The sequence below is a fragment of the Myxine glutinosa genome, chromosome 4, assembly GCF_964187855.1.
Source record: "Myxine glutinosa chromosome 4, kmMyxGlut1.1, whole genome shotgun sequence".
NCBI classification, from domain to species: Eukaryota; Metazoa; Chordata; class Myxini; order Myxiniformes; family Myxinidae; genus Myxine; species Myxine glutinosa.
The window spans coordinates 75217895-75244281 of record NC_136264.1 but is presented as its reverse complement, the minus strand read 5'-3'; the positions used below and the strand labels follow the sequence as shown (position 1 = coordinate 75244281).

General features: G+C 47.8%; 1 protein-coding gene across 2 annotated transcripts in view; it reads left to right on the top strand.

The window, feature by feature from the left end:
- Window positions 1–7771: 7771 nt before the first annotated feature.
- GNL3 (G protein nucleolar 3) overlaps window positions 7772–26387 on the top strand; it is a 63543-nt gene continuing 44927 nt past the window's right edge. For both annotated transcript variants that reach the window (XM_068112666.2, XM_068112665.2), the window contains exons 1-5: window positions 7772–7852; window positions 18322–18380; window positions 20073–20210; window positions 21180–21290; window positions 25095–25169. In XM_068112666.2, coding sequence (XP_067968767.2) covers window positions 7840–7852; window positions 18322–18380; window positions 20073–20210; window positions 21180–21290; window positions 25095–25169 — 396 coding nt within the window. In that variant the 5' untranslated portion in view covers window positions 7772–7839. The remainder of the gene's footprint in view (window positions 7853–18321; window positions 18381–20072; window positions 20211–21179; window positions 21291–25094; window positions 25170–26387) is intronic.

The following is a 26387-nucleotide window of genomic DNA, read 5'->3' as shown; positions in this document are numbered from 1 at the left end:
GCTTCCGCCACCACGTGCGAGGCGCCGACATTTCCGTTACCAACTGCCGCACCCTCAGCTACTGCCCTCCTCTACCAACTGCTCATGTTGGTCCTGGGTCATTAATTCCTCTTCTTCTACTACCCCCACCGGCATTTGACCGTCTTGGCCAGCCATGGTACGAATATAAATTTTGATTTTACAAACTAAATTTTGTCCACTCGTAATTTGGAGCACGCGAAGCGCACTCTAGGTCCAATTATCCCACTCCTGACACCAATTTGTTGCGGATCTCCCGAAGCCCGTTCCACGTTACAAAGCGGGGATTAAACCCCTTTTCCCCCTGGGTCTTCGTGTCCACGAGGCCGAATCGCCACTTCCGGAGCAAGCGTGAAAAAGGGTATTGGGTCGACGCCGCACGTACCTTTAACCCACGCTGCCACAAAAGCGGGGACCGGACCTCACAAGAGCCACGCTTAATCGATAACGCCCGAGCGGTATGCGTATCACGTGACTCGTGCCGTTACTTTTATGGAACCCGATTCGAGCGGTTCTATTCGTACCATGTGAGGCCAATTAATAGAAGGGACGGGAACGGTCAAATCAGAGGAATAACACAATTTATTTACACAATGCACAATGATTCGCAGAGAAACAGAGCATGCACTTAACAGTTTAACTTATCCCCAGACACAGGGCCCACTCACGCACACGGGGAGAAGGAGGAAGAAGTTCGCGCGCCAAACGTGCTTTGCCGTCGGTCGCTCTGGGGCAGCACGCCCGGCGTGGCCCTCTGGTGGTCACGGCACGTATGCAGGAAAATGCAGGCAGGAGGAGATCGGTGGCCTGGAACGGGTCGTCTTCTCGAACAGGATTAATACAGCGCAGCAGAGCGCAGGGCACGGGGCAAGTTCGTGTACAATGACGATAACCGGCAATGCAATTGACTCGGTCTCTTGCGCGTTGTCTCTCTCTGACTCAATCAATGCCTCGACCCGAACTCCGACTGAATCAGGCGAACTCCGAACTCGACTGTGCCCACGGCTCAACTCATCTGACGCGCAACTCTCAACTGACTCTGACTCATGCCTCGACCCGAACTCCAACTCACTCTCACAGGGACTCCGACTCAACTGAACTTAGGTGGGGGGCTCGGAGCAGGGTTTTATGGCTACGCCCCGGCCCTACCCGAATGTTCCAGGCTCCGCCTCCCGTTGCCGTGGTTAGCCACTCCCCTCGAGCCCTGATTGGCGGCTCGCGCTTACCGGCCACTCCCTCCTGCAGCGCCTCCCTTCGGCCTTGAGGACTTGTTCAGGCCGAGCACGTGGCATTTCAGTGCCAAAAGACCATCCTACTTACGGGCCTGCTCAACGCAAAACTAACACAGGAAAGGACTACGCTTACATTCACTAAGAAATAACTGAACTATCGCGAGGCTTCATGTTGTGGTGCGTCTGCCTACGAGGGGGATTATCCTTTATTCCAAAACCGTAACAATACTTTAAGACCAACCTCCTTCCCTGGGCCCGCATGGGCCCTCGTTATCTTTAATGAAAATCTTCACCAAACACCGGAACCAATGAAATTCGAGCATTTGAAAAAAAAATTCAAAAAAGGTTATTACCGCGTTTCGGGGGCTGAAAACGGTGTCAAATATTCTAAAATTGACGAAGAATTATTTTTTTAGAAATCTCGCGGCCGTCGGGGATAGTTTTTCACTGTCGGAAATATCCGAAGTTGAGACGGAATTCACCGAATTCATCAAGAAGTAAATTTTATAAATTTTAATCTAATCCAGAATGCAAATGGTGTCATTTTGAATTAGGTACGGTACCTACTACACCTACCTACTACCAACTACCTAACCTACTGATGCCATCGTGATGGGTAAAATAGTGGCAAGAGGCTTTGGCTTCACCGGCTTATTGCGGCTTTGCAGTACGGTCATATTAGCCTGCGAAGCCGGTGTTGTGAATGAACGTGTATTATGTTGAAAAGCCAGATTTTGCAGGATCCTTTGAGAATTTCGAAACTTTGACGCACCAAATCGCTCCATTGAGGCCGCCATCTTGCGGATGCGGAAGCATACATAAACATTTGCGAAAAAGTTCAATAGGGGCTTTGGCTTCGCCGGCTCATTGCGGGTTTGCAGTAGGGTCATATTAAATATACAGTGCCTTATTCCGGTATAGTATTACTAAAGTATAACCGTATAATACCATATTATTAAAATAATAATAATAATGCAGCAACAAGCGGGTAAAAGGTATAGGAGTACGACAATCTCATAGGAATCATTTACCACATAAACGCACAGAAGTGGGGGAAAGTCAGAAACTGTAGCAGTTACCGCTGGATGCACACAATCGCCTTGCACCGGCCAGAACACGGCCAGACGCGCCTCTCCCGGGCATGCCCGGACTCACTGTTCCCGGGCACGCCCGAACCTCCCGGGCACGCCCGGTCTCGTCTTTCCCGGGCATGCCCGCTCTCGCCTTTCCAGGGCTCGCCCAGAGCGTCCGGGCATGCCCGCTATCGCCTTTCCAGGGCTCGCCCAGAGCGTCCGGGCATGCCCGCTATCGCCTTTCCAGGGCTCGCCCAGAGCGTCCGGGCATGCCCGCTATCGCCTTTCCAGGGCTCGCCCAGAGCGTCTGGGCATGCCCGCTCTCGCCTTTCCAGTGCTCGTCCAGAGCGCCCGGGCACGCCCAGCCTCGACTTGCCAGGCCGCAGCCAAACACGCCCGGGCAGGTCCAGACTCGCCTTTCCAAGGCTCGCCCTTGACACCCGGGCATGCCCGGAATAGCTTTTGCCGGGCAAACTTCCCGACATAAATGTGTATATATATTGCTGCCCGATAAACGGGCTTTTGTCAGAATACCTGAGCTGTTTTGTTTCAATAAAGCAACTCGGACGAATTCCGTCTTTGGTCGCGTCACTTCTTTCGACTCGCGTTGGAGCGCAGCTCCTTCACTGGTGACCTACCGACATGGACACGGCAGTGACTCTTAAACTGCCTACCTTCTGGGAGGCTCACGCGGCTGTTTGGTTCGCCCAGGCGGACTCCCAGTTCACCCTGCGAGGCATCACCGCGGACGAACACCCGCTTCCACCATGTCGTGGCAGCGCTCGGTTCCGCCACCGCGGCCCGCGCCCTGAGCCTCCTCGAGCACCCGCCGGCTGCCGACAAGTATGACGCGCTGAAGACGCTCCTTCTCGACGCTTTTGCCCTCTCACCGGCGGCACGCGCACGGCGCCTGCTCGACCTGCCCGAGCTCGGCGACACGCGCCCGTCCGAGCGCATAGACTATATGCTCTCGTTGCTCGGTGAGCACTCTCCGGATTTTCTGTTCCGCGAGTTGTTCCTTCGCCAGCTGCCTCACCCGGTACGCCTCGCCCTGGCTGGCACGTCGATCACCGATCCCCGCGCCCTCGCCAGGGAAGCCGATAAGATCTCCTCGGCGGGCCAACACATCGGCGCGGCTACCTGGAGCCTGCCGCCGTCCGAGGCGACGCCCGAGCGCCCTGCGCGGTTGGAGGCCGAACTGCCGGTGAAACTGGTGGCCGCCATGCCGCACTGACCGCTTCCGACACGACGGCCGGGGCCTCCACCTGACCAGGCGTGGTGTTATTACCACGCCAGGTTCGGACACAAGGCTCGGACGTGCCGACCCCCGTGCACTTTCGGCAAGTCGGGAAACGGCCGGGCCGGCGTTCATTCCCAGCCATGAGCGCCGGCCACTTGGGCAACTTGCTTTTTATTCGGGACAAAGCGTCCGGGCGGCGTTTCCTTTGTGACACCGGCGCCCAACTGAGCGTCATACCCGCCTCCGAGCAGGACAGGCGGGACGCCGTTTGCGGCCCCTCTTTGGTCGCTGCTAATGGCTCGGCCATACGCACTTTCGGCCCACGCAACGTCACCCTCTGCTTCGGCAGCCAGCGCTTTCAGTGGACCTTTGTGACCGCCTGCGTCCCCATGGCTTTGCTGGGCGCCGACTTCCTCTGCGCGCACGGGCTGCTGGTCGACGTCAAACGTTGTCGCCTTGTCAACGCCGAGACCTTCAGCTCCCTGGCGTGCACGATGAGCAGCTCCGCGCCGACCGAACTGGCGTGCGCCCTCCCGACGGCGAACGAGTTCGCTCGCCTGCTCGCGGAATTCCCGGCCCTCACACGGCCGACGTTTTTGGCCGTCGCAGTGCGGCATGGGATCGAGCACCACATACCCACTACGGGCCCGCCGGTCTACGCCAGGGCCCGCCGCCTCGACCCGGCCAAGCTCGCCGTGGCAAAGGCCGAGTTCGACGCGTTGGAGCACCTCGGCATCGTGCGGCGCTCCAATAGCGCGTGGGCCTCACCGCTGAACATCGTGCCAAAGCCGGGGGGCGGATGGCGCCCGGGTGGCGACTACCGCCGCCTCAATGACGCTACCACCCCCGACAGGTACCCGATCCCGCACATCCAGGACTTTTCCGCCCGTTTGGCGGGACGGGTCATATTTTCCAAAATTGACCTGATACGGGGATACCACCAGGTACCTGTCCGGGTGGCCGACGTCCCGAAGACGGCCGTCATCACGCCGTTCGGCCTGTTCGAATTTTTGAGGATGCCGTTTGGCCTCAAGAACGCGGCCCAGGCGTTCCAGCGCTTAATGGACGGCGTGCTGCGCGACCTGCCATTTCTTTTCGTCTATCTGGACGACATCCTCGTCGCCAGCACGTCCCGCGCCGAGCACCTCCTCCACCTCCGATCACTGTTCGGTCGCCTCAGCGAGCACGGCTTAATTGTCAACCCGGCCAAATGCCACTTCGGCACGACGACCGTTGACTTTTTGGGCCACCGCATCACCAAGACCGGGGCCGTGCCGCTGCCGACCAAGGTCGAGGCCATCACCATGTTCCCGCGTCCCCGTTCCATCAAGGCCCTACAAGAGTTCCTCGGCATGGTGAATTTTTATCACCGATTCGTGCCCCGCGCTGCTCAGCTCATGCGGCCCCTTTACGAGGCCCTCTGGGGTAAGCCGGCCAAGCATGACATCGTTTGGTCCGCGGCCATGGACGCGGCCTTCGCGAGCGCAAAACGGGCCTTCGCCGATGCAACGCTGCTGGCTCACCCGGTGCTCAACACACCCATCGCCCTCACTACGGACGCCTCCAACTACGCGGTGGGCGCCGTCCATGAACAATGGGTGGACGGGGTTTGGCAGCCACTCGCTTTTTTCAGCCGGCAGCTCCGGCCGAACGAGTTTAAATACAGCACGTTCGACCGCGAGCTGCTCGGTCTATTCCTGGCCGTTCGCCATTTCCGACACCTCCTGGAGGGCCGCCCGTTCACGGCTTTCGTCGACCACAAGCCGTTGGTCTACGCAATGGCCAAAGTCACGGAGCCGTGGTCGGCCCGCCAGCAGCGCCACCTCTCCGCCGTGTCGGAATTCACCACGGACATCCGGCACGTCGCCGGCAAAGACAACGCTGTGGCCGACTGTCTTTCTCGGGCCAGCGCGAACGCGGTCCACCTCGGCGTGGACTTCGTGCTCATGGCGGCCGACCAGACCACCGACACCTCGGTGCAGGCTCTCCGGGCGGCGGACACGGGCCTCCGCCTGGCCAACATCCCCTTCGCGGGCACCGTCCTGCTCTGCGACGTCTCCCAGGGCCAGCCTCGCCCCATCGTGCCCGTTTCCTGGCAGCGCCGCATCTTCACCTCCATCCACGGCCTTTCTCACCCGGGCCGGAAAGCTTCTGAGAAGCTGGTGTCGGCGCGTTTCATCTGGCACGGCCTTCGACGGAACGTCTGCGACTGGGCCAACGCCTGCACGGCCTGCCAGCGGGCCAAGGTCCACCGCCACACCCAGGCCCCGCTGGCACCTTTCACCGTGCCTGCACGGCGTTTCGACCACGTCCACGTGGACTTGGTGGGTCCCCTGCCCCCATCGCGGGGGTTCACCCACCTGCTCACCACGGTGGACAGGACCACCAGGTGGCCAGAGGCCGTGCCCCTCACCTCCACCACCACCGCCTACGTGGCGCAGGCGTTCATCGCCACCTGGGTCGCGCGCTTCGGCGCACCGGCGGACATCTCATCCGACCGTGGCCCACAGTTCACGTCCGAACTTTGGGGCGCGGTCGCCCGCTCGTTGGGGTCACGCTGCACCGCACCACGGCCTACCACCCCCAAGCCAACGGGTTGTGCGAGCGGTTTCACCGCTCCATGAAGGCCGCACTCATGGCCGGCCTTCAGGACGACGGTTGGACCGACCGGCTGCCGTGGGTCCTTTTGGGCCTCCGCACGGCCCCCAAGGAGGACCTCCGGGCGTCCGCCGCCGAGCTCGTCTACGGCCAGCCGCACCGCGTCCCGGGCGAGTTTGTGCCCGACGCTACCAGTCCCTGGTCCGCCGCACACCAGCGCTCGGACCTCCAGGAGGCCGCCCGCCGATTTGCCCCCGTGCCAATGTCCCGCCACGGTGGCCCCCAGTCCTACGTCCCCCCGGCGCTTCGCACAGCGGAGTACGTCTTTGTGCGTCATGACGCGCACCGGGGGCCACTCCGGCCGCCGTACGACGGGCCCTTCCGGGTCCTGCGACGGGGCGACAAGTCCTTTGTCGTCGACGTTGGCGGCCGGTCGGACCGGATCTCTGTGGACCGCCTCAAACCGGCGCACATGGACGTCGACCGACCACCACGGTTGGCCCTTCCTCCGCGACGAGGCCGCCCCCCGTCCACAGTTCCCTCCGCTCGACCACCCACCACCACGTCGGAACCCTCCCCACGACCCTCCAGGGGTCGCTTCGGCCGGGTCATCCGGACCCCCCTTAAATTGACCCTGCCGGTGCAGGTCGATTCTGGAGGGGCGTGTGTAGCGGTTACCGCTGGATGCACACAATCGCCTTGCACCGGCCAGACGCGCCTCTCCCGGGCATGCCCGGACTCACTGTTCCCGGGCACGCCCGAACCTCCCGGGCACGCCCGGTCTCGTCTTTCCCGGGCATGCCCGCTCTCGCCTTTCCAGGGCTCGCCCAGAGCGTCCGGGCATGCCCGCTATCGCCTTTCCAGGGCTCGCCCAGAGCGTCCGGGCATGCCCGCTATCGCCTTTCCAGGGCTCGCCCAGAGCGTCCGGGCATGCCCGCTATCGCCTTTCCAGGGCTCGCCCAGAGCGTCCGGGCATGCCCGCTATCGCCTTTCCAGGGCTCGCCCAGAGCGTCCGGGCATGCCCGCTATCGCCTTTCCAGGGCTCGCCCAGAGCGTCCGGGCATGCCCGCTCTCGCCTTTCCAGTGCTCGTCCAGAGTGCCCGGGCACGCCCAGCCTCGACTTGCCAGGCCGCAGCCAAACACGCCCGGGCAGGTCCAGACTCGCCTTTCCAAGGCTCGCTCTTGACACCCGGGCATGCCCGGTATAGCTTTTGCCGGGCAAACTTCCCGACATAAATGTGTATATATATTGCTGCCCGATAAACGGGCTTTTGTCAGAATACCTGAGCTGTTTTGTTTCAATAAAGCAACTCGGACGAATTCCGTCTTTGGTCGCGTCAATTCTTTCGACTCGCGTTGGAGCGCAGCTCCTTCAAAAATCAAAACTGAACTTATTTTTCATTTATTCTGGGGGATGCTGATGGTGTACTTTACTTGTAAACGCGATTTGAAGGGAAAGTCTGAGTTATTCTGACTCGTTTCAGAACCAATCCTATGCACTATATAGTACAGTATATAATTTCTCCGATGAAAGTAGAAAAAATCTCAATAAACAACACCTACAACAAAACCCCTTTACGTCATTTTGCCGCTATCATCTTTGTGGCACTATTCAGTTTTACGGCATTCCGGTTTGCGGCCTTCACCCTTCAGCGTTACACTTTGCACGTGGTTCAGCATGAAGCGGCCGAGTAAGCTTTTCTCGTTTACTGATATAATTTCCTCTTATTATATGAGCTTATGTAGATTCATATTATTTGTATTTTACTTTCAAGTATATCCGATAACGTATTTCAGGAGCTATTTGATTGTAATTCCCTAATTTTTACTGTTTTCCCCGGGGTTGGCAGGTTAGCGTAATGGTGCACTCACTCGTCCCTGAGCTGTCCAAACTGGGTTGGAATCCCGACCCAGCTGTAAACTGTCGTCCTGTTGTTTAATGTGCAGGGCGAGGAATCCATGTGTGCCGTCCTTCAGGTGGACATTAAACTTAAAGTTAAACATAACACGGCGTCCGATTTTCCACCATTACGGCATTAGTGATTAGTGGACCTCAAAGTCAAAGGTCTCCTTCGGGAAGAGTAGACTAGCTAATGAGTAATGGCGGCAACCTGACCAAATCTTAAATTCCTGTTCCAATCTACGGGGGCACTGCATCATTGGCACTGTCGTGCCACCCTTAGATCATATTGATGCAATCTCCCTGCCGTGTGCTGCATACGAAAGAACGGTTTCCCCTTTCAAATTCGGTTTTGATGTGGACTGGTATAGCTTTGTTTTAAAATGTGCAGTTTAAAGCTTCTATCACTTGCTGTTGTACGTGAGCATGGATCTGATGGTTCCTTTGTGTATGTAACCTGAGTAGGTTTTTTGGGGATGTTTGGGAGCGGTTGGGTTTTGGGGGGGTAATTGCACCATCGGTTCTTCCTTTTTATTACTGAGAGTCAACGTAAAACACGTCACACATGCATGCCACAAGTACATGTAGTAAGTACCACCAACATGTATTTAGTATTTTCTGTTACGTCTAAACTCTAAATGACTTGTTGCCTGTTTAAGGCCCTACAACTACAGGCCGGGGTTCTCCTGAAGGGTCTCTCTTGCATTCTATCAAATGACTGAATCATGCCAACATTTTGGTACTTTTTAGGAATGATCTAATTAAGAATACTAGGGCGTGCCCGTACGTGGGTGCAAAAAAACATGCGTGCAAACAACAACAACAAAAAAAAACTTTGAAACCACGTGGCAGTAACGACCACAGAACCCCCCCCCCCCCTCTATTTACATGAAATGGTTTGGTCCATTCGCAAAGCCAAAGCGAACGACCACAGAACCCCCCCCTCTATTTACATGAAATGGTTTGGTCCATTCGCAAAGCCAAAGCGAACGGCTTGCGAGTACGGTGACCATACCTTGGGAACCACTTGTCCGATTAATTTCAAACCTTGAAAAGGCACATCCTCGGGTCCCCAGCAATATACCTGGCAAGTTTCAAGTATATCGGACCGGTAGTTGTCGAGAAACAGCGGTCACAGACAAACAAACACACACACACACACACACACACACACACACACACACACAGACACACAGAGATTAGTGGAATTATAGATAGATAACAAGAAAGAGCAATCAGAGATTGCAGACCCTCACCACACCAGGACGTGTTGTAATGGTTTTAAGGCTTTTGTGTTAAAACAAATATAGCGACCAATCCACGTCGCTGATGGCGTCATTTTTTTTTTTTACAACACCAATTTATCCCGAGATGACACTCAAGAAATTTTATCTTGATCGGATGAAGTTTTGTACTTGTCGAATTATGACGTCATAATGGAGGCACCGATGACATCATTAACATATGTTATTCCCCATGAGAGTTCTTTACAATGAGCCATGTCTTCGTTTTTTATATGCAGTGCTTTCGGAGATAGAGGTACAAATGTTTTTGCTTTTTCCAAGGTGGCGCCCGTACCACGTGACATGACGTCATAATTATCATTAAAAAAATTATACAAGAGGAGGTGCACCGATGATGAAAATTTCCTGTCAATCGGACCAACAGTTGCAGAGAAAATCATATTTATGCTGTGCAGACAGACAGAAATGAAAAATCACTCAGAGTGACACTTGGCAAAACAGAACAAAGTCCAATGGCACTCAGTAGAGCATCCTTTTGACCTCAAAAATAATTAGTGGTTGAATTCAGTGACCTGATATGCAAATCGTCTTCAAAGTTTAAGTTAATCAGATGAAAATTGACAATTTTAGAAATTTGGCCGGTGTTGACCTTTTGGCCTATGCTGTCAAAAATAGTTGGTGGTTGAATTCAGTTAGCTGAAATGAAAATCCTTTTGAAATTTCAAGGCAATCTGATGAAAATTGAGGATTTTAGAAATTTGGAAAAATTAGTTGACCTTTGACCTATGTTGACCTTGTGACATGTCGACCTCAAATATAGTTGTTAAGTTGAATTCAGTTACTTGATTTGTAAATCCCATTCAATTTTCAAGTCAATCAGATGAACATTAAGGATTTTAGAAATTTCAAATGGTTTTTGACCTTTGGCCTATGTTGACCTTTTGGCCTATGCTGATCTCAAAATAGTTTATTGTTGAATTCAGTTAGCTGATGTGAAAATCCTATTCAAATTTCAAGTCAATTGGATGAAAATTGAGGATGTCAGAAATTTGAAAAAGTGGTTGACCTTTGGCCTATGTTGACCTTTTGGCCTATGCTGATCTCAAAATAGTTTATTGTTGAATTCAGTTAGCTGATGTGAAAATCCTATTCAAATTTCAAGTCAATCGGATGAAAATTGAGGATTTTAGAAATTTGAAAAAAAGTGGTTGACCTTTGGCCTATGTTGACCTTTTGACCCCAAAAATATATAGGATTTTGTCGGACCACAAACTCTACCATTTGGTGAAGTTTCGTGAAGATCGGTTTAAAATTGTGACCTGTAGACAAGTGTAAGTGAGCGGACAGACAGGCAGACAAAATGAAAAATCACTCATAGAGTGACACTTGGCAAAACAGAACAAAATAGAATGGCATTCAGTAGAGCATCCTTTTGACCTCAAAAATAATTTGTGGTTGAATTCAGTGACCTGATATGCAAATCGTCTTCAAAGTTTAAGTTAATCGGTTTAAAATTGACAATTTTAGAAATCTGGCCTATGTTGACCTTTTGGCCTATGTTGACCTTTTGACCCCAAAAATATATAGGATTTTGTCGGACCACAAACTCTACCATTTGGTGAAGTTTCGTGAAGATCGGTTTAAAATTGTGACCTGTAGGCAAGTATAAGTGAGCGGACAAATAAACAAACACACAAACACACACACAAACCGGAGTGATCAACATACTTGCAAAAAAAAATTTTTTTTTAATATTAATATTTTAAATATATATTTTATCTATGTTTAATATTTTAATATTTTTTTTTAAAATAATATTTTTTTTGGCCAAGTAACAAACGGACTCGAATGCAATACGCTCTGCTCTTGCGAGGGTAAACATTGACATTTGTTTGACCAACATTTTAATTAACATGTATTGGAATAAGACATGAAAGCAAGGAGAATGCAAAACCCCACACTGGCATTCCAGAAACTGTAGTTTTTAACTCGTTTGTAAATTTTCCCTTTGAACCTGTCATGTCATGAACCTGTCAACCTGGAGTTCATAATTGAAATTAAATTATAAAATTTAAAGTTTGAACGGTGTACAGCACGGTGCCGAGTTCCAAAAAGAGTTTAAAACCACACCGGTCATGAAGAAAAATATTTCACAATATAACACTATTCGGAGATGATCTAATACAGCACTGGAAACTAGCAGGTACATGGTCACGCTCACCTTAGGTGTGTGTGTGTGTATATATATATAATTGTGTGTGTGTGTGTGTATAATTGTGTGTGTGTGTGTGTGTATAATTGTGTGTGTGTGTGTGTGTGTGTATAATTGTGTTTGTGTGTGTGTGTGTGTGTGTGTGTGTGTATAATTGTGTTTGTGTGTGTGTGTGTGTATAATTGTGTGTGTGTGTGTGTGTGTGTGTGTGTGTGTGTGTGTGTGTATATATATATATAATTGTGTGTGTGTGTGTGTGTGTGTGTGTGTGTGTGTGTGTGTGTGTATATAATTGTGTGTGTGTGTGTGTATAAGAGTGTATGTGTATGTATATAATTGTGTGTATGTGTATAATTGTGTGTGTGTGTATATAATTGTGTGTGTGTGTGTGTATAATTGTGTGTGTGTGTGTGTGTGTGTGTGATTGTGTGTGTGCGTGCGTGCGTGTGTGTGTGTGTACACATGAAAGCCCGCTTGGAGTTTGCAAAAAAAAGCACCTAAAGGACCCTCAGACTGAGAAACAAGATTCTGTGGGCTTTCATGTGTCTTTCACTGAGGAGAGGCCACTCTGCCATGAAGCCCAGATCGGTGGAGTGTTGCAGTGATGGTTGTCCTTCTGGAAGTTACTCCCATCTCCACACAGGATCTCTGGAGCTCAGCCAGAGTGACCATCGGGTTCTTGGTCACCACTCTTACCAAGGCCCTTCTCCCCCGATTGCTCAGTTTGGCCCGGCGGCCAGCTCTAGGAAGAGTCCTAGTTGTTCCAAACTTCTTCCATTTAAGAATAATGGAGGCCACTGTGCTCTTGGGAACCTTCAATGCAGCAGAAATTTTATTTGTCGGCTTCCCCAGATCTGTGCCTCGACACAATCCTGTCTCTGAGCTCTGCAGGCAGTTCCTTCGACCTCGTGGCTTGGTTTTTGCTCTGATATGCATTGTCAGCTGTGAGACCTTGTATAGACAGGTGTGTGCCTTTCCAAATCATGTCCAATCAATTGAATTTACCACAGGTAGACTCCAATCAAGGTGTAGAAACATCTCAGAGATGATCAAGAAAAATGGGAGGCACTTGAGCTAAATTTCAAGTGTCATAGCAAAGGGTCTGAATACTTATGTCAATGTGATATTTCAGTTTTTTATTTTTAATAAATTTGCAAAACTTTCTAAAATCCAGTTTTCTCTTTGTCATTATGGGGTATTGAGTGTAGATTGATGAGGGAAAAAATGAATTTAATCGATTTCAGCATAAGGCTGCAACATAACACAATGTGAAATAAGTGAAGGGGTCTGAATACTTTCTGAATGCACTGTATATATATGTATATATTGTTACGGTTTTCCGAAGCCCGTTCCCTTACCAAGGGGAGATTAAGCCCCTTGTTCTCCTTGGGTCTTCGCAACTGCGAGACTGAGTCTCCACTTCCGGTCAGACGCGGGACAGGGTTTCGGGACAATTTTCGCACATACCTAAGTACCCACGCCGCCGCGGAAGCGGGGATCGAGTCTCGCACGAACCACGCTTAATGGAGTACACCCGAGCGGATGGCGTACCACATGGTCCGTGCTGTTACCTTGCTATTGGAACCCGATCAGAGCGATATAATTCGTACCATGCTAAGTCAATGATGGAGAGACAAAAGCGGTTGAATCAAAGGAATAACAGGTTTAATTATTTTATTATTTACAATGTACACTGGTAGAAGAAGCAGAGACACAGGGCAGTCTTAAACAGTCGTAACTAATTACCCAGACAATGGGCCCACGCACACTCACAGGGGGATGAAGGAAGAATTGTTCATGCGCTGAACGCGCCGGCCTTGGTCGTCCAGGAACAGCTCACCCGGCGTGGCCCTCTGGCGGTCACAGCACGTGTCCCGACGAAGGCAGGCAGGCAGGTGGGAGAGTCCTCGCAGCGCGTGTCTTGGCAAAGGCAGGCAGGCGGGAAAATATACGCGCATCTCTGTAGCCTGGCACGGCTGTCTTTCGCAGCGCGATTAATACAACTGCACGCTTTCGCTCTCGTAACTGAACTCAGCGCAACTTGCCCTCCAACTCCTCGGGGATCTGACTCCAGCTCAACTGAGAACTCAACTTGTAACTCATGCGCTTTTCACCCGAGCTCATCACTTGTAACTCGTCTGCCTCCCTTCTCATAACTTGGCGCTCCGAAGCGACTCTCATAACTCAACGAGCGCCTCTCCCCTCATAACTGAACACAGCGCTTCGAACTGACTCTCATAACTCATCTGCCTCCCTTCTCATAACTCGTATCAGCGCATCTCCCCTCATAACTGAGGTGGGGGCTCCGGGCACAGGGTTATATTGGCCCCGCCCTAGCCCGCATCGAATGTTCCAAACCCCGCCCTTTGCCGCAGTGGTAAGTCACTGCCCTCCAGCCCTGATTGGCGGCTCGTGCTTACCGGCCACTCCCACTCCTGCCCCACCTTCCTTCGGCCTTGATCGACTTGTTCAGGCCGGCCTCGTGGTATTTTGCGCCAAAACCCAAAGCATCGAGGCATCATAAAGGACCTAACCCTCCTTGTCGTACTCAACGCAAAACTAAACATAGGAAAGGTCTACGCTTACATTTACTGTGAAATAACTGAGCTTAAACGAGGCTACGTGTTGTAGTGTAACTAAACTATGAGGGGAAATTAACCTTTATTGTAAAAACACAAAACTGCAACAATATATATATATATATATATATACAGTGGGGAGAACAAGTATTTGATACACTGCCGATTTTGCAGGTTTTCCCACTTACAAAGCACGTAAAGGTCTGTAATTTTTATCATAGGTACACTTCAACTGTGGAAGACGGAATCTAAAACAAAAATCCTGAAAATCACATTGTATGATTTTAAAGTAATTAATTTGCATTTTATTGCATGAAATAAGTATTTGATCACCTACCAACCAGTAAGAATTCCGGCTCTCACAGACCTGTTAGTTTTTTCTTTAAGAAGCCCTCCCATTCTCCACTCATTACCTGTATTAACTGCACCTGTTTGAACTCGTTATCTGCATAAAAGACGTCTCCAGACCGTCTCCGACCACAAAGACCGCAAAGACCGACCGCAAAGCCGTCTCCAGACCTGTCCACACTCAATCAGACTCCAACCTCTCCACAATGGGCAAGACCAGAGAGCTGTCTAAGGACATCAGGGACAAATTTGTAGACTTGCACAAGGCTGGGATGGGCTACAGGACAATAGGCAAGCAGCTTGGTGAGAAGGCAACAACTGTTGGCGCAATTATTAGAAAATGGAAGAAGTTCAAGATGACAGTCAATCTCCCTCGGTCTGGGGCTCCATGCAAGATCTCACCTCGTGGAGCCTCAATGATCATGAGAAAGGTGAGGGATCAGCCCAGAACTACACGGCAGGACCTGGTCAATGACCTGAAGAGAGCTGGGACCACAGTATCAAAGAAAACCATAAGTAACACACTACGCCGTCATGGATTAAAATCCTGCAGCGCACGCAAGGTCCCTCTGCTCAAGCCAGCGCATGTCCAGGCCCGTCTGAAGTTTGCCATTGACCATCTGGATGATCCAGAGGAGGAATGGGAGAAGGTCATGTGGTCTGATGAGACCAAAATAGAGCTTTTTGGTTTAAACTCCACTCGCCGTGTTTGGAGGAAGAAGAAGGATGAGTACAACCCCAAGAACACCATCCCAACCGTGAAGCATGGAGGTGGAAACATCATTCTTTGGGGATGCTTTTCTGCAAAGGGGACAGGACGACTGCACCGTATTGAGGGGAGGATGGATGGGGCCATGTATCGCGAGATCTTGGCCAACAATCTCCTTCCCTCAATAAGAGCATTGAAGATGGGGCGTGGCTGGGTCTTCCAGCATGACAACGACCCGAAACACACAGCCAGGGCAACTAAGGAGTGGCTCCGTACGAAGCATCTCAAGGTCCTGGAGTGGCCTAGCCAGTCTCCAGACCTGAACCCAATAGAAAATCTTTGGAGGGAGCTGAAAGTCTGTGTTGCGCAGTGACAGCCCCGAAACCTGAAGGATCTGGTGAAGATCTGTATGGAGGAGTGGGCCAAAATCCCTGCTGCAGTGTGTGCAAACCTGGTTAAGAACTACAGGAAACGTCTGATCTCTGTAATTGCAAACAAAGGTTTCTGTACCAAATATTAAGTTCTGTTTTTCTGATGTATCAAATACTTATTTCATGCAATAAAATGCAAATTAATTACTTAAAAATCATACAATGTGATTTTCAGGATTTTTGTTTTAGATTCCGTCTTCCACAGTTGAAGTGTACCTATGATAAAAATTACAGACCTTGACGTGCTTTGTAAGTGGGAAAACCTGCAAAATCGGCAGTGTATCAAATACTTGTTCTCCCCACTGTATATATATATATATATATATATATATATATATATATATATATATATATATATTGTTACGGATCTCGGTTACGGCACTCCCCCTTACCGAGGGGGGTTTAATCCCCTCGTCTTTTAAGCTGGCCGTCCGAGTCCTAGAAGATATCGCGCTCCTTTGCGGGGTTGAGGTTGACCAGGGTGACTGGTCAATGGAGTCCCAGATACCTTCGCCAACCTCTCCGCAAAGCAGGACGATACTTCTGCTCGAGCCACGGACAAGATGGAAGATTGCCGAGCGGTTTAGCAATCCGAGGCCCGAGCCGTTAGCAAAAGGTCTAAACCAGATTCTAGCGGTTGGCCAAATCGTGCCACAGGTACTCAATGGGGAAAAGACTAAGACGATTGGACGAGAGGAAGCAAAGAATACGAAGGGTAAAGGAAGAACAAATATGATTTATTACTATCTACAACAGGAAACGAAAGAAGGGAATATACAAGGAGAGGAAATAAAAGGACATAGGGCAACCTTAGACACTCTTATATTAACACTCCCAGGACAATACAGACGGACTTACACGAATAGGGAATGGCTGGAAACGGGAGAAGGTCCAAGCAGATGGCAGGGCAGGAAGGTCCGGGCAGATGGCACAGCGTCGAGGTCCGCTCCAGGTCGCGCTCCGGTCCACGCTCCGGGCTTGAGGCGAAACCCGGCGGCAGCTGCACGTATCGGTTTCACGCGGTCGGACAATGCGAATATATTGCGGTATTGTCGCCGTCAACGGACCCACTCTCCTGCCTTACGACTCGTCGTGTTCATCTGCTGCCTCTCTCTCTCTCTGCCGTTCAACTCTTTCAACTCCTCTAAAGGCTTTGCGTTCGCGCTTTTTTTGGAAGCTTCGCGTATTAAGCCGCGTCCTCTTTGCTCCGCCTACTCGTGAACACGCCTCGGCCCGGATTGGTCACAAGGGTTCACTCGTACCTCCCCTCGTGACGCATCGATGGGGGCCACGCCTGTGTTCCTGGCCGCTCCTCCCTTTTCCTCCCACTCTGACTGCGTGCGTAATGGCGGCTTGGGGCCAGCAAACAAACCAAAAGGGCAGCGAATGCTGCCATATGGCTACTGCACTTTGGAGAGAGAGAGGTGATTGGGGATAATTGAAGGGGCCTATCTTATTTGATTAATACAACGCAGAGTCAAACTATTGAAAACAGATCCTTAACTGAAACACATACTAATGAAATAACTAAAGAAGAATCTATGGTTTGCTACGTGTTGTACATGGCCCAACTAGGGTGCAACCTTTACAAAGGGGGATATTTACAAGAATTATTATTTTACAAAGTGAAGGTTCTAAAAACCGTAACAATATATTATGATTAATCGATACTTTGCGATATATAGTATGATTAATCGATACTCTGCGATATATTGTATGATTAATTGATACTTTGCAATTATATGGTATGATTAATCTATACTTTCCGATATATATATATAGTATGATTAATCTATACTTTCCGATATATACAGTATGATTAATCGATACCTTGCGATTATATGGTATGGTTAATCGATACTTTGCGATATTTAGTGTGATTAATTGACACACCACTTTTCTACATTCACAATATGGAGAACCAAGAACAAAGGCAAAATAAGGTGCGGTCAGTAAGTGTCTCACTTCTTCTTGGATTGCCTGGGCTAGTCATGTGAATACAAAGTGTAAACTGTTCAGCCTGGTGGAGGAATGCGCTCTACTGAGTGCCCGTTCGAGTTTTCTTGTTTGTTTGTTTGGCTCAGCCATCTTTTAGCAGGGCAGTTGAAATTTTGGCACAATGATGAACAAGTGCTTTGGCAAAAACAGTATTTGTTATTTTTTGATTAATTGATTAATTACTTCATTGTTATTGATTTGTTAAGTACCAATTTATTTTCAATATGTCAGGCACCTTTTGAGCTAGGAAGCCGATATTTGTACACGACAATGACCAAGTGATTTGGCTATAAAGGTATTTTGTTTTATTGATTAATTGATTAATTATTTAATTTTTCGATTAATTACTGAGTTAATTTTCAAAAAAATACTTATTCGGATGAAGCAATGGTGGTTTAGGTATGCTGTTAGCCAATTGATTAAGAAATTAATTATTTATGATTATTATTTATTTTATTTTATTGCACAAGTGATGAATTAATGTGCACAACCGACTCACAATTCCATCTCCATGTGCTGCAAGATGGCATCGCCGGGGGCCAAAGGCGCCCCGTAATGTCGCTCGCTGGAGGATGTTATTTATTTATTTGGCATCGAGGTGGTGTACTTTGAATATAGTTCTACTTGTTTGTTTTCCAGTTATTGTAATCCTAGGTTGTTATTTTCCTTAAATATATCGAAAATATTTAGTTGGGGATTGGTGTGTGATGCAATTTCATGAACTTGTCTTTTTGTGCAGAGTTGAAAAAGGCGAGCAAGCGGCTTACATGTCGTAAGCGATACATGATCGAGAAGAAGGTGGGATTGAATTGATTTACCTGTTTTTAATTCTAGCCAACAGATAAATCGGCCACCGTTGTTTGATCATCCACCCATCATTTAACGCACTGGGTGTTAGACTTTCGAATATCAATAGATACTGTACAATTGTTGGATTACAGGAACACTGGTTTATTTGCACATGTGAAGTACAGTATATTAAAGTTGGGACCAACAAATTGCTTGGTGATGTTTGCCTATGCAGTAGAGATGAGGGGCACGTGTCGGTACATGAAGGTAAACTCGGTACATGAAGATAAACTTCATTTTTAAAGCAATTTATTGATCATCGTCTCTTTGATTTGTATTATTTAATAATTTGACAAGATTAATGGTCTTGATTGATAAGGTTGTAAGCTCATTATTTTATCATAGAGATAAACTAAACCCAGAATGCTCGTACCGTTATGTCCCATACAGGGTTCTCCACACTTTGAACAGTAACTGGACATTGGTAAATGAGAAGTTCTATGCTTTCACGATCCAGTTGAGGGAATGAGGTGACCGATTTGAAGCAGCAAAACAAGTTTTTTGAGAATAAGGAGAGGGTTTCAGGGGATGTCCTACAATATGTTTGAATATTGGGTAATAAAATGTACATAAGAGGATAATTATAATACAAGAAAGTTGGACACAGGAGGAGTTCATTCGGTCCATGATGCCTGTACTACCTTCATTAATTGAAGTTTATTTCATTTCAGTGGGGTGGGGGTTAGTGGAGTTACATGTAACATTAGATTCCCTCCATAATAGCAGAAATGAAAATCTGTTACATGTACCCAGATTTTATACACCAGTTAGAATGTCAAATTAAACAAATTAAATGTCAAATGTCAAAAAAGGGTTGGCGTCAGGAAGGGCATCCGGCCGTAAAACATTGCTTCAAAAAGGGGACCGAAAAACAACAACAACCACAGTTCCCGAAAAAGGCCAACCCCCGCTTGCGGGGAAAAATGGCCTCTAAAGGTTGTTTTTTTTTTTTTTTTTTAGAATGTCAAATTAACATTATTTAAAAGACCTGGTATCTTTTGATGCTTTAAATATGAGAATGTTATGGATCTTTAGTAGTTTATCATCGTTATTATTAATATAGTACAGTGGATCCTCTTTTATTCAAACATATACCAAGAACATACGTTATTTGCAAAAAAAATTGCAAAAAAGGGTGGTTATTTTTTTTTTCCCTGAAGTAACTTTGCACTAATTTTATGCTTTAAGAAGTTGTTGGTGGCATTTTTAACAGTCACTTGTTGTGGTTGTGCCCTTCTAGACTCGTATGTAAAAATTCCGGAGAAATTTGGACGTTCTATTGGGTGTTTAGAACGGTTTGTTGAAAGGCTTTGTCCTGTGGTTAATTGAGCCGGGCCGGGTTTCGTGGCCACCTGGAACAAAATCACGAGTTGCTCTCCGAAAAGACAAACATGTTTGAATATGTGAAGTTTCTTCATTTGAAAATGTTAACTAAGGTGGCAGAAACGGTGCTTTCGTGAAAACCCCATCAATGAACGAAGCAGAGACAGAAATACAACACCCCAAATGTGGAAGTGAAATGACTTCCGGTTTATGCGAACTACCGAAACAAACTGGCGCCCTTTAACCCCATTCCATTTGCTTTTTTCTAACGAGCATGTTACTAGTATGCTTGGAAAATCACAAGTTTACCTTGTACAGATTCGAGTGCATCGCCGGAAGGTGCGTAAGGAGGCCAAAAGAAAAGGTGTGAAGAAACGGAGGAAAGACCCAGGTGTGCCAAATTCAGCACCATTTAAGGAGGAAATTTTGCGAACGGCAGAAGAGCGAAAACGCAAGGTGAAGAATGATGCCAGTATTTTTGTTCATTTATTTTTCCCACTTTAGGTTTCTATTGACATTTGGGATTTGCTGTGTTGGTGAGTTGCATTGTAAACCTCTTTCATTTAGGTCTCAGCTCCCTTTCCTCATCTTCCTTGTAAATGTTGTTTCCATCACCATGTTTAACCTTTTGAGCTCACCTAGAATGTAGTTCCAGTGGTGAGCTTATGCGATGGTGTGTCGTCAGTCCGTAAACACTTGCAACTTCTTCTCTGAAACTACTGATTGGATTGTGACCAAACTTGGCAAAATGTTCTTTGTTATGTTGCAACTCAAGTTTATTCATGGCATTAAAAAAATTGGGGTCCAATGCAAGGGGATACACGGGCGGTCAAAGTGGGTCCAGGTATTTGCCTATACGGTCATTTGTTTGTCTATGACTCTATATGGTTAACATTTGCCGATACGGTCATATACAGTCATTCCCCCCACAATAGGTATTTGCTTTCTTCTCTGAATCTACACACACTATTTCGATGAAACTCGACCACTACCTTCACCACCCGTGATGTAGCAAAGTTTGTTCACGGCATAAAAAAAAAAATAGGCCCCTAAGGGGGTCTACTGGAGTGCTGCCCCACCAAAATAGGTATTTGCCTTCTCAGAAACTGCACACGCAATTCTGATGAAACTTGACCACAACCTTCATCACCCGTGATGCATCAACGTTTGTTCACAACATTTAAAAAAATCAGGGTTTAAGGGGATGTGTGGGGGTTTTGATCCCCCAAAATAGGTATTTTTTTGTTTGTTAAAGTCTTATGATTTCATTAGTATGATTCTACATGCTGCCCTGTCTTCCAGCATCCCTTTAAATTGGCTTAAAATCCCATGATGCTGTTAAAAATACCTTTAGTCAGTGTGGTGTACTGCTTTATTCTACCAGGTGAGCGCCCAGGGGTATTTCCCCTATTTTTTGTTTTTCAGTTGGAAGAGGGAAAGCAGCAGCGAAAGGATGCACGAAGGAAAGAAGTAAAACGCCAGCGGTTGAATAAAAAAAAGCTTTCAGAGGAGCACAAGTTGAATACCCAGAATAAGGTGACCGAGTTGAATATTGAAAGGAAGAGGTCTTCTTCTCTTCTCGTCCTAGACCCCTTCTGTGCCCATTCCTTCTCTCCCACCTATTCAAAAATTTATTACATATACTGATTTCCATATCCAGTTGATGCAGTGCCTCATCTGACCTTCTTTGGTTTCTCTTCTCCACCTCTGCCCCTCCCAACTCCCCTCCTAACCAACTGCCACGTGTGCTCTGACATTGGGTTTATTATTAAGTGATGCAAAGTATTTGATTGATCTGTTTTGTACTGGAAAAGCTAAGAGAGACTGAGGACAGAAAGAGGAAGATGTGCAAGACCAGATAAGAAAAGAGAAAAGATCAAGAGGCCACTGACTTGTCTGATGAGAACTTTGGCCATGCTCTTGCTTTGTAAATCTCAGCGCAATGGTCTCAACAACATCCAGAGTAGAGTAGAGAAGGGATGTGGGGACATCTGTTCGTTGCACTTTTCAGGAACGCATACCCAACGTTAACCGGGGTTTTGCAGTGTGTGCAAATGCCTTACAGTGCCTTAAACATTTTTTATGGTATCAAGGAAACGCTTGCAATCGTGGATACGGAGTATGCGGCTTACTTTCGATTCAAATGGTTGTTGACCGAATATGAAGTACGCGGTGAAAAGAACAAACTTCATCTATGTTAAAACAAGCTAGAACAAGAGTTGAGTATGTGGGCATTATATTGAAATGTCAGTGTCCAATGAAGAAATGTAAGGCCAGATAGAGGAATTGTGCTTTGATTATAAATCCTGAGTTCAAACACGTTTTCTGTGTGGAATTAGCTTCAGTAGAATTTGCCTTGTTGCCACCTTCTTTGTATTGGGTTTAAAAGGCGCAGCTGTGAAAAATGATGAATCTATGCATTGAAAAGAACAGGTATTTGTTATAAGCACTCTATGAAGTATCAGTATCTGATGCAAGAGAGATGATAGACCAGTTTTTGAGTGAACAAGCTGATCGATTGGTTTGGGTGAATGGCTCGATTCTGCAGCACTTGGACACACTACGGCCAGTGAAATATAAACTTTTAGAAGTATATGAGCAGAAGAGGGGGGAGGAGACGGAGACTGGCCGAGGAGGTTTGTTCATTTTGTCTGAGGAGGAGTAATTAGAGGGGTTTGTTTGGAAGTTGGTCATTATTAGTGAGAATGTTGTCGTCGAGTCAGGTATCTGCCTCGAAGGCCTTGGAAGCAATCAGTTCCAATCCATCGCCAAGGCATTGACTCTTAACCATCTGGCACAGGAGCAGTTAAAGTGCCACATGAAGAAATGTCATTACCACGTGAAGTGAAAAGCGGGGTTAAGCAATTAATGTCTGTCGGTTCATCCGTCTTGTCAGTTTATGATCGAAGAACAACTTGTTTAAATAGAATGTTATATTATGAACGTGAATCACAACATGAATGAAAGACAAATCTGCCGTTTTACCGTACATTGGCTCAGAATTCGTCCTGATTGCACATGCGCAGAGATGAGCGAGATAATTTTTACCTGTCTGCGTGCATAGCTGTCAAACAAAATGGAAAATCATTACAAACAGGAAGCTTACTGTTTTTAAGGTTATTGTAAGTGGCGTTATTAAATTTATATACTTCTATTCCATAGTAGGAATCTTCTATCAATATCTAATTAGCTGTAATTTATAGCCGGCGAAGCCGGTGTTGTGAATGAACGCGTATTATGTTGAAAAGCCAGATTTTTCTGGATCCTTTGAGAATTTCGAAACTTTGACGCACCAAATCGCTCCATGGAGGCCGCCATCTTGCGGATGCGGAAGTGTGCATACAAAATTGCGAAAAAGTTCAATAGGAGTTTGTTTCACCCGTCTTTGTTTGATTCACAATCTTATGCACCTCTAATTTGTAACTAAAATACTTTAAGACCAACCTCGTTCCTGGGGCCCGCACGGGCCCTGGTTATCTTCAACGAAAATCTTCACCAACACCGGAACCAATGAGATTCGAGCATTTGAAAAAGTATTTCAAAAAAGCTTATTACCTCGTTTCGGAGGTTGAAAACTGCGTCAAATATTCTAAAACTAGCAGAAGTACCCGGCATTGCCGGGAGGGGGAAGGGTGGGAGGGAAGGAGGAGGGGGAGGGTAGGGGGGAGAGGGGGTAGGGTGGAGGGGGAAGAGAGGGGGAAGTGGAGAAGGGGAGGGGAAGGGAGGACGGAGGGGGAAGGGGAGGGCCAGTCAACAATGGCGTTGCAGTTCTCATGGGAGGAGAGCAGCACAACAATTGCGACATCGTCATGCATCTTCGCAACAGCAGCACGAAGCGGATTTTGGAGACTCACCGATCCTGTGACGCCCTCCAGTACCGGCGTTGCCGGGCGGGGGAAGGGAGACCCGTACATTCCCAACCCGTACATTCGCCCTCTCGACTCAAGCTCACTCGGACAAAAGCCTCACACAAATTACACCGTGAAAGCCCAATGGCCATGTGTATGCCACAAATCAAGTATGTGAGCGAGTCTGGCGCACTGAATTGAAAATATATAGAACGCTCATACTCCGTGAAAAGTGTACCCGCCGTGTCGCCATCTTGGTTAGCGCGACTCGACCAACTCACTTTGTGGATCTCGTTTGTTTTGAACGTCTCCTAGATTTTAAAAGCGAGACAACTGTTAAAATGCCATTTTGTGCGGCAATAAACTGCTTCAATCAGTTAAGGAAGGGTTGTGGAAAGACGTTTCACAGCTGTTTCAAAGACGTTTAATTCATATCGCACAAAATCGACACAAAACACGATCGCACAAAAGGTGAAAAAACGCAATCGCTTTTCGCTCTGAATTACGTGCAAACGCATGACGGAAATCACCATCGCCCAGCATCGAGTGCCAACCAAGATGGCGCCCGGTAGCTGCATCTCCACCTATGTGGTGTGAATGGCAATGGTCATTCTATATATTTTCCGTTCAGTGGTCTGGCGGCGAGGATGGAACATCACGTGATCGCTCTGAGCGAATCAGCGAGCTGCTCTGGCACCGGCTGAGATTCCGTGTATAATATTCCTCGCTGAAATGCGCTGAGGCAAATATGAATAAAAAATATGGATCTCGTCAAATATTTTTAGGTAGGCCATGTCGTTCCCAGGCTCAATGGCCATGTCTATGCCAAATATCAAGCACATGAGCCTCTCCGTTTAGGAGTCTATCAGTAACATACACACACACACACACACACACACACACACACACACACACACACACACACACACACACACCCACACACACACACTGTGTTTTATTTATATAGATTGACGAAGAATTATTTTTTAGAAATCTCGCGGCCGGAAATATCCGAAGTTGGAACGGAATTCACCGAATTAATCAAGAAGTTAATTTTATCAATGTTAATCTCATCCAGAATGCAAATGGTGTCATTTTGAACTAGGTACGGTACCTACTACACCTACCTACTACCTACTACCAACTACCTAACCTACTGATGCCATAGTGATGGGTAAAATAGTGGCAAGAGGCTTTGGCTTCGCCGGCTCATTGCGGCTTTGCAGTAGGGTCATATTATGTTTGTATTTTTCACATAGGTATAGACAGATTTGGATGAAACTTGGTGGATTAGTTGGGTAGGTTGCAAGAACCAGCTGATTAGATTTTCTGGTCTGGATGTAGATCCGGCCTATTGGTGGGACACAAAATCTAAACTCTTGGCAATAATGGAGTTTGTATTATTTTGTGACAAAAATTAGAAATCGGATGTACATTGTTTGTGGCATTTTTGCGGGTTCACTAGTCATTCTTCTTTCTATTTACATTGCAGCCACTGCAGAGCGAACAGCACAAGGTATTGCCTGGTCAGGATGCTGTGCAGCACAGCGCAAAGCAGGTGCAGAAGGTAAGATCTATTGGGCGAAGAAATATCTTTTGCAGCATTGATATTGATATTGTTACGTTTGTGGGGGGTAAATGAAGAAATACCTCAAAGAAAGTTCAGAATCGTATAAATTAGCATGCTCCAAGTGTCGCGAAGAAGCAGAACCCACCTCGATGTATCTAAGTAGTGTCGAATGTCCGGGTAAGATCATATTTTTTTTCCATACGTGGGGTGGAGCTATGCTAATTAGGTAGGGCTTGAGGGTAAACCCCAGTGTGTAATTGCCCTGTGATTTTTTCCCTTCGTTGTTATTGCATCAAAAAGGGCCGCCATTAAAATAACTACAACGATCACACTGTACATGGAATCATTCACTCATCACGCGGCCAGGGCTAACCAACACACAACACCCAGCACATTTGCCGATCGGCACGCAAGCCCCCGCCTCACGGTCTTCGACGTCATCCAGACATTCCCGAAGAGATATTCGACTCCGCCCCCTGAGCAATCGTAATGGGGAGGCCTTCGTGATTGAGTTGCGCTCGGTGATTGGTCAGAGTGTGATGTCATCGTGGAACATTCGGGAGGGCTGAAGGAAAAAAGAACGCGGTCTCGCCATTTTGTCTCTCTCTGTCCCGGCGCTGCGTTCAACCGCGCAAAAACCACCTAATGGCCTCTAAAGGTGGTTTTTGTCCCGGCGCTGGTCGCATTTCCTCCTTGTTCCGGCTTGGTTTTACAAGTGCAAGTTTCCGGCTTGGTTTTACAAGTGCAAGTTTCCGGCTTGTTCCGGCTTGGGCAATACATTATTGCCCTATGCTGAACTGTTAAACGGAGATGAAAAAAAAAGTGTGTGAGCTTTGGTTTGTGTGCGCTCTTGGGAAAGGGCTGGTGAGAAACAGTGGTTCGGAACAGTCTGAACTACAAGGCCACAGGATTGACGTCGGCGGTGGACTGGATTCGTGTCGTGTTTCCTCTGGACGTCGAAGAGCCCATTTTGTGCATTTCCCGCGCTGTGGTTTGAAGGCGACGAGCGACCGGCAAGCCTTACTAGCCATTTGGGGACGCAAAGCTGAGTGCTGGCCGATTACCAAAGCATTATTTATTTTCTTTTATTTTCGTTTTGCACTTGCTTGTATACGAGTCTGAGTGGAGACGTCTCAATTAGGAATTTTAGTTTTTACCTCCCCTTTCATTGTTACTTGCATTTATTTTCATTAAATCGGTTATTGTTGCATCTTA